Source organism: Neophocaena asiaeorientalis, unplaced genomic scaffold (assembly GCF_003031525.2).
Source record: "Neophocaena asiaeorientalis asiaeorientalis breed wild unplaced genomic scaffold, Neophocaena_asiaeorientalis_V1.1 scaffold118, whole genome shotgun sequence".
Classification (NCBI taxonomy): Eukaryota; Metazoa; Chordata; class Mammalia; order Artiodactyla; family Phocoenidae; genus Neophocaena; species Neophocaena asiaeorientalis.
Window position 1 is genome coordinate 10571602 of NW_020175528.1, and position 9115 is coordinate 10580716.

At 44.9% G+C, this 9115-nt stretch overlaps 1 protein-coding gene across 1 annotated transcript in view; it reads left to right on the plus strand.

Moving 5' to 3' along the window:
• Window positions 1–9115, plus strand: part of MED12L (mediator complex subunit 12L) — a 313136-nt gene that overhangs the window by 20939 nt on the left and 283082 nt on the right. The window contains exon 2 of the mRNA XM_024769070.1: window positions 8213–8317. Coding sequence (XP_024624838.1) covers window positions 8213–8317 — 105 coding nt within the window. The remainder of the gene's footprint in view (window positions 1–8212; window positions 8318–9115) is intronic.

A 9115-nucleotide genomic window follows, 5' to 3' on the forward strand; every position in this document is an offset into this window, starting at 1 on the left:
GTTGATCAAATGAGGGGAAGCCCTGAGCTGGGGTTTGAAGAAGGCAAGAGACTTCATGCTGTACTCCAGGGGATGGGAATGGCATCAGGCAAGGCTTAGAGGTTCAAAAGACAGTGTATGTGGCAAGGAATATAACAGTCAAGTAGATTAAATGTAAGTTAAAAAGACAAAAAAAGCTGTAATTTTTTTATACCAGTCGCCACCATTTATGGAGCACTTAATATGGGGCCAGGCACTGTGCTAAACTTTGTACGTTTTATCTTATGTAACCTCAGCCCTGTGAGTTATTCTTGTCTTACTTCAGTTGAAGCAGCTGAGGTACAGAGAGAGGTCACTTACGTTGTTCCCTGTGATAGGTAAGGCTCTATATTCAAACTCAGATCTCTGTCATTCTGACACTCAGAATGGAAATGAGACTGGGAAGTGGAGCTTGGTTGTTCGAGGGGTTGGTTTAATGCCCATCCTAGGTGATTGTGGTTTTTTTAAAAAATAATGAATTAATTAATTTTTATTTTTGGCTGCGTTGGGTCTTCGTTGCTGCACATGGGCTTTCTCTAGTTGCGTCGAGCGGGGGCTATTCTAAGTTGCAGTGTGCGGGCTTTTCATTGCAGTGGCGGAGCACGGGCTCTAGGCGCATCGGCTCAGTAGTTGTGGCTCGCGGGCTCTAGAGCTCAGGCTCGGTAGTTGTGGTGCACGGGCTTAGTTGCTCTGCGGCATGTGGGATCTTCCCGGACCAGGGATCGAACCCGTGTCCCCTGCATTGGTGGGTGGATTCTCAACCACTGCGCCACCAGGGAAGCCCGGTGATCGTGTTTTGAGTCAAGGCTGGAGTTAGGTGCAGCGAAGGCCCACAGATGTTATTGAGGATCTGTAGAGTGTTGTGCTACATGCTTCTGTTCTCTTTAGGTCCTGCGGGGCGGGGGTGGGGTGGGGTGGGTGGCAAGCCTCTGAGGCTTTCGAATAGGGTAGAGCAGAAAAGAAAACCTGTTTCAGGAAGGTTCATCAGGGGCCAGTGGGCAGGCTAGGTTGAGGAAAGGTCAGGACGGAGGAGGGGAGGTGTGTGAAGAGCAGCAACGTGGGCCTGCTGTGACAGTGGCCGCAGTGTAGAGAGATGGCTGTACGTATTATTTTAGAGGAAGGACTAGATGTGAGACATGTTTTGAGAGAAGTATGGATAGAACTGGTTAATGATGAGGTCTGAGGCGAGAAAGATTTTTCCCTTATCTCTTGGGTCATTTGTATCTGCTAACCCTAAGTGTTGCCTGAAGACTATTGATTCTGGGAGTTCCCTGGCAGTCCAGTGGTTAGGACTCTGAGCTTCCACTGCAGGGGCGCAGTTTCGATCCCTGGTCAGGGAACTAAGATCCCGCATGCTGCATGGCAAGGCCAAAAAAACAAAAAAAACCACTATTGAATCTATCCATGATGGGTGTTATCGTAGCCTCACTTCTCAAATGGGATCTGCAGACATCCTCAGGGGTCTCAGAGAACACTCTTCTGGGAGAGAGGTGGACAAGCTAGGGAAAACAGTTATAAAGCTGTTTTTAAAAATTTTGTTTGGGGTAAGACCTTAGCTAACACAGCCTAACTGGTGCATAGAGACAACTACTGCTGTGACATTGTCATGCCTGGTGGGCATTTCTGTCCAATCTGTTGACAGTCATTGAGTTAGTGTGTTAGATGCAAGTAGGTGACCGAGGAAATCGGGCATCTCTGCATGTGTTCTTTGCGGTAGATGAGAAGTCTGGAGGAGGTTAAGTGTGTGTGCACCTTGTGTGTGTGTATTTATTATCTGCTTTTGAGATGGTCATTGAAAATTGTGCTAAACTTGACTTTTTTCCCCTTTTGAGTGAGAAAGAGCTTAAGCAATTTCCAAACTGGCATCAAAATGGTTTCACTTTCCTGATGAAACATTTATTGAAATTAAAAGATTGCTTTGAAAGCGATCCAAAAAATAACATCATTCTCTGAAGTTCAAGGTAAATGCACGAGATTTATGGATGCATTTGGAGTTCGCCCAAAATATCGAAGGTCTGACTTTTGTATCGGTACAAAATACAAAAATGCAGAGTGAATGCTGGCCTTCCATATGAACATGGGCCAGTTTCTAGGCTTTTCTTTCTGTTTGTCTCTGGGTACCTGTCTCCCTAAAATTGCTTTAAGGCTTATCATTTTAGTTGAAGCCAACGACCAAGTGGCCGAGATTTCTTTTCTCTGTGTTGAGGTTACTTTTGGACCAATTCCGTTTTAAACCTGTTGAAATCATAGGCTGCCTGGCCTGGTGCACCGCTGCCCCAGGCCACCAGGCAGAATGCGTGTTCTCAGCTAGCGTTGTCTCTTGGCTGAGTAGGTATTAGGGCTCACACATGTGTGTACAGTGTTTTGTCCCCGCTGCTGTCAATGATAAACAGAAACATTTAAAACTCTCTGAGTTCATGGTTGGCACTTTATTTTTCTTTATTCCCCACATTGTACAATGGGAAAACTTTCAACCTCCAACAAAGGAGTTCTTCTACTGGAAAGGATTTGGTGCTAAGATCGTGATTAGTGGTTGGTTGTGTCCCCAAGTTTTGAGGGGTTTAGTTGTCTCAGCTTTGCAAATAGGCAAAGTAGCAGCTGACGGTTCTAGTTTTTATGAGTATTGTTGACTAGGTGTAGCAAAACAAGTTTCAGTTTCTGTAAGGACCATGGTAAGGACTTTGGTGGTTATCCTCTCTTATTTAGAAGAACCTTTGAAGAGGTTCAAGGTTAGTGCAAGAGGAAGCTATTTGTGTCCCCTGGCTTGGGGATTTTAGAGGCATGCTGTTTTAAAATCTGGACTCTCTCCCTTACATATTTGCTTGATTAGATTTGGCAAAGGCCTTCAGAGCAAAGTGTCATAAAAGTTTGTAGTTTGAGTTCGTGTAACAAGTTACATCTTGTTCTGAGTCTCTTAACGCTGCCTAATGCCGTTAAGTATCCATGTCCTATCTCATTTTCCCAAATTGGGTTCATCATGCATCCTGGGGTCAGAGAGGATGTTTTTCCTTTCAAAGGGGTCTGTTTGTGCATTACTGGAGTTTGAGAAACACTGTCTAAACAACAATAGTAAACACCCTGGAATCTGGATCTTACTCTTAACTCAGTGTTTGGATCCTTGCTGTGGACTTTCACTCTTTAAAGAAACTTTAGGAGAAAAACCATCAGGGTGCATGTTTTGGCTGTGACGCTTTGGTCTTTACCTCCGTTTCACTTGGTTTCTCTAGGACGCTGACCTAAAGTTCTGCGTGAGTAAACTTTAACAGAAGCGCCTTCCAGCCTTCTGTTTCAGCCCTGTGAGCTTCCCGGTTTAATCGAGCACTCTGCAGCCCCAGTGTTTTTATTCGTGGGTCTATGAGAAGTTAAAGGAGTGAAAAGAGAAACTTTCTGACTTGTTTTCTTCCTTGATCCTTGTGTGTGTGTGTGTTGTGTGTGTGTGTGTGTGTGTGTGTAGCTTTGTGTGTGTGCCTTTGGAGTGGGGACAGGGGTGTGGCAGAGAATTCTGACCAGGCTTTTCTTCTTGGGACTTCCTGCTCCTGAGCTAAGGTGGAGCATCGAGTTTCTCCCTGGTGGTGAGTGCAGCCCTGATACTGGGCATGGGAACACGCTGGTTTTCTAGAAAGCCACCAACTCCAAATCTTTATGTCAGGGGCTCTCAAAGTGTGGTCCCTGGATATGCATCACTCTTCTGGGAAGTTGTTAGAAATTCAGATTTTTGGGCTCCACCCCACCTATTGAATTGGAAACTCTGGGGGAGGGGCCCCAGTGGCAGCTGTGCTATTTAGCAAACCCATCAGGGGATTCTGATGCATGCAAAAGTTTGGGAACCACTACTGAAGGCCAAGGTCTTTTTAATTTCTGAAGCAGATCTTTTGTATTTCTGAGTGCTTACTGAAGCTTCAGGTTATCACTTTCCTGAACCAGAAATATGACACAGACAGCAGCAGTAATACTTATTGCTGGCCACGTTCATATAGCGTGGTGGCTAGGAACGTGGATTCTTTGGAGTTCTTTACCACTATGTGACCTTGGGTAAGTTAATTAACCTCTCTGCTTTTTATTTCCTCAACTGGGCTATGGAGATAATAGTAGTAGAAACTCTTACTATCCCTGTTTCACAGTTGAGGAAACTGAGGCTCGGTAACATGTTGTTCCAGAGCTTGCTTTGAGTTACTCTTCAGTGGAGTTGGAGGTTCAAATTCAGACAGTCTGATTGCAGAGCCTGGGCTCTTGTCCCCCTTGTGTGCATTTCCACTTAGTCATCCTTACCCTGGGGTCAGCAAGGCCTCCACCTGTAGCCACAGCTGCGAGCTGTAGGGGCCTGTAGTGGCTGGAGCTGGACGTCCCATTGTCATGCTGTTGCAGCAGGAGCAGAGCCTGTGTGAAACTCCCTGTTTCTGAAACCTGGATTCCCCTTTTCAGAGGCAGGGCTTTAAAAGGTAAAAGCAGTCCTCTCAGTAAACTTTGGTTTTCTGCAGGAGTGTGGTGACACTCTGGGCGCAGGTGTCGGCTATCACTAGAGTTGAGGTGCTACTGCCATTTAGCGGGCGGGGCCAGGTGTGCTAGATGTCCTCAATGACGAATTGTCCTGTGTCCCACTGGATTGTCATATGTGCCACCAAACTTTCAAAGTCGTTTTCTCTCTGTTCCAGGTGGGAATCTATTTACATATGATCTCAAAGTATTTTTTTGGCATGATTTTAATACACAGTATACACTGAGCCTCTGAGGAATATAATGATTGCGTTTTAATATATTGGGAGAAGATTTTATTTTGTTGGTTTGAAAATTTTACTAAGAGTTTTCGCCGTTACAGGAGATTCACATCATGCTGTTGCTGATAATTCGAAATAGCAATACAGCACACCTATATCAGTCTGCATTTTGTACGGACCGCATTTATGGTGATTCTAGGTATAGGAACAAACATTTACTAATTCTTGATGTCTCCTAGGGCCCCACTTCGCAAAGGTTAATGTGTCCATGAATTACCTGGAGAATTTGTTAAGCTGATTGAAATGAGATTCTGCATTTTTAACAAGCCAGCACTGATGGCCCATGGACCACACTTTTTGGGTAGTAGAGATCTTGTTGTGTATGCCTGAGGGTTTTCTTTTCAAGTACCTATGTTGTTATAACTTACTTTCATTTTGAAAAATCTTTTAGAGTGAGGGCATTACATTGATTTTTTAAAAAAATGTTGGTAAGTTATTGTCTATGAATTTCATTTCAGACTTGGAAAAAGGGCATTTAAAAATATTTGCTTTTAGGATGGTGCCTTGGGCCTGATGGGGTGACAGCCACTGCTCTGGGAGGTTAAGTGGCTCTAGTCATAAATCCACACAGAATTAGGGACCTCAACGTCATGGGGTAGTGATTCAGAATATACTTATTATGTTAATTGTTCGAAACAGGTTATCATTCACTTATTTACTCTTTCAACAGATATTTACTGAATATATTTTGTGAATTGAATATTGTGTGCTCTGTGCCAGCCACTGCTCTGTGTTCTTGGCATGCTTCTGTGAACAACATAAAGACCCCTGTTCTCACAGACCTTATCTTCTGGTGGGGGAGACAGACAGGATACATCATAAGTAAATTACGTGGGGTTTTAGGTGATCAGTGCTATGGATTATTGGAAGATTAGGAGTGCTAGGGTGAAGGGAAGGGGGTGAACCGTTCCAGTTTCAAATAGGGTCATCAGATTTCTCATCGAGGACATGACTTAAGGTGGTCAGGGAGTTGGCCATGTGGAAACCAGGGAAGAGCAATCCAGGCAGAAGGGATAGACCATGCAAGGCCCTGAGGCTGGAGATTGTCCAGCTGGACACTTGAACTGCAGAGTGAGCAAGGGGTGTGGTCAGGGATGAGGTCAGAAAGATAGAAGGGGCCAGATCACTCAGGGACTTGTAGGACCTCACAGGGCCTCTGCTCGTATTCTGAGGTACGGAGTTATCGCAGGCTTTGAGGAGTGACATGATCTCACTCAGGTTTTCCAAAGCTCCCTGTGGCTGCTGTGTTGAATGTGGCCTTCAGAGGGCAAAGGTAGAAGCAAGGAGACCAGTTAGGAGCTGTTGCAGTGTCCAAGCATGAGGTGATGGTGGCCTTGACCTGGGGGAGGCATCGGTGGTAGAGAGAAGCGCTCAGATTCCGGATGCATTTTCATGAAACTGAGAATACAAGTTTAGAAAGTTCTCAGCACTCGAGGCTCCCAGCAGTACCTGTGTGGATCCTAGTTTGAGGAAAATCTGATGTGGCTGACAGACTTGTTACCATGGTCCCATGTTCTTTTCCTTCTGGCGATTCTGTGTGTGTATTTGTGCGTGCGTGCGTGCGTGTGTGTGCGCGTGGCATGTCTGTCCAGGCCAGCGCTTAGCAGTCAGTCACAACAGGCAGCTAGCTGAGCAGGGGTTAGTTTAGAATAGAAACTGAAGCAGCACTAAATGGAACTAACTGGTCCTGAAAGCCTCACACATTCCCTCTTGATTAACCCAGGACGTATTTTTAGTAAAAATGTAAGCTATTCCTCAATTAGTGTTTCTTGTATTACTCTGATGCTAAAGCAAAGATAAAAATTCCATTTTCTTGTCCCATTCCCCTCGTGACACCACGTGTCCCCCTTCTTCCTTAGACTCTGAGATGGCAGAAATTGCATTAGCATGCCTGCTTTATTTCAGTTGACTGACACTTTTTTGACTTAAAATATGCATTATGTAGTTTTGCCCTAGATTTCCAAATAATTTATTTGAAAATGCGGGAGCAGTTTGAGATGTCTTCTGATATATACATGCAACTCATTTTCTGTGCGGATCACAATTCCAGCTACCTTCCGTGCTGGGAGGAGACTTGGTTACCATAGAGCTAAGCTTCCTGTAGTGGGGTTTTTTGAAAGCCCACCAGAACTGTGCCTAGCCAAGGTCTTAGCTACAGCACACACAATTAAGTAGAGTTACACGGCAGGACTCCAGGAGACCCCAGTTCTCAGCCAAGGTGACCTTTCAGGTGCTATATGTCGTTAACGATTTTGGCCCAGGGCTTTCTGCCTGATCATAGCAGTGATTTGATCAGTTGATTTTTTTTTTCATTTTACACTTGCAGCAATTACTTGTGAAGAATAAGTGTATATTCCTGTGCTGTTGCTACCATTACCCCGGGTGTCACTGAGACCATTTCTTGGCCTGAAGTGGGGGAGCAGGAGGTGTCTTCATTTACGCAAACCTTTCCCCTTTATTCTTTCGAGTCTGTATTTTGGGAACTCTGATTTAGTTCTATAACTCAATGATCTGGGCAGGGGAAGGTCTTTTTTTTTTTTTTTTTTTTAAATGCCTTGGGCTATTTTTGATGTGTTGTGACCTTGGTAAGGAAAGTTTTCCTATATCTATCCAGTAGATCTTTTTTAAGGAGGGTACGAATTGTGGCTATGTATTTTTAGACCACATTTTCCTGTGGCATTTGTACTCCGGTGCACAGTGTCATGGAAATTTCTCTTCCTGGTCTAGGATTGAGAAGATGGTCTTTCAGCACTGGCTTTGTCCAGTTACTGTACTAGCTGAGCGAGCCTCACTCTTCTCATCTGTAAACAGGCATGAAGACACACGCCTACCATCTGCCTCAGAATTGGTAAAGGCGAAGTGAGCCGAGATGTATGAACAGCTTGGCAAGCTCTAAACTTCCCCTCAGTTGCAGGGCTGTGGTGGTGTGTAGTTATCACAAGCCTTGCGCCTAGGAGCCCTTCATTCCTGTCTTTAACTCGCTGTGGGGTCTTGGGTAGGTTGAGTGAGCCAGTTTTCTGGGACATAGCATAGAGACGTGCACAGGGGCTGGCAAGGTACGTGCACGGGGGCGGTCAGGCTGTGGGCTCTCTAGAAACAATCCCAGTCTGCACATTCTATGAGTTTACGTTTATGGGGGGAGGTTGCTTTTTTTTTTTTTCTTTTTCTTTTTCCGATTTTATTAGTGAAGAATTTTCACCTACAGGCAATGGTTGTTAACATTTTGCCCCATTTGCTTTCTCTCTCTCTACACATGTGTATATTGATTTTTAAACCTCTGTTGCTTCTTTCCTTGGTGAGTGTTGAACAGTTCTCTTCTACAGAGCATAGCAAAGTTCGTCATTCCTGAGGCTACAGGATGTTGGCTTCAGTTGGAGCTTTGACATCCTTCGGACTAATCAGTCCCTTTCCTCCCACAGGATGAACTTACCGCTGTGAATGTAAAGCAAGGCTTCAACAATCAGCCCGCCTTTACTGGAGACGAGCATGGCTCGGCTAGAAATATTGTAATTAACCCGTCAAAGGTAATGCTCATCGCTTCCCAAAACTTCCGAAAGAGCATATGTATGTGAGACCCATGGGAGCTAATGTTGATAAATTTGTGTTATTGAAACCACAACCCATATTCAAAGTCCCCCCAGATATCCTTTATGCTGTCCTGCCGCAGGGTCCAATCAGGGGTCACGCACTGCTTTTGGCTGGCGTATCTCCTAACCCTATTTTCATCTAGTGCAGTACCGCTCTCCAGAGTCCCTCATTTTGTTGTTGTTGTGAGTTATTTTTTTTTTTTTCCAGGTTAAATATTTTTGGTGCAAAGACTGCAGTGCATATCAGGAGACATGCAGTGTTAGTTTGCCTGAGCATTGCTCATACTGTTTGATCACTTAAGGTGCTGTCTGCCATCTCTTTACATTGCAAAAGCAGTCATCTTTTCCTCGTAGTAATCCCCACAGGGTGGTACTTTGAGACCGTATGAATATCCTATTGTCAAATAATTTTTTTTTTTTTTTTTTTTTTTGCCGTGCGAGGGCCTCTCACTGTTGTGGCCTCTCCCGTTGCGGAGCACAGGCTCCGGATGCGCAGGCTCAGCGGCCATGGCTCACGGGCGCAGCCGCTCGGCGGCATGTGGGATCTTCCCGGACCAGGGCACGAACCCCATGTCCCCTGCATCGGCAGGTGGACTCTCAACCACTGCACCACCAGGAAAGCCCTGTCCAATAAAATTTTATGCTATGATTTTAGCATCAATTGTCGATTCCTGCTGAATGATTTATTTTGCTGATGTTTGCAAAATGCTGGTTTTGTAGTTATTATTCCTCGTA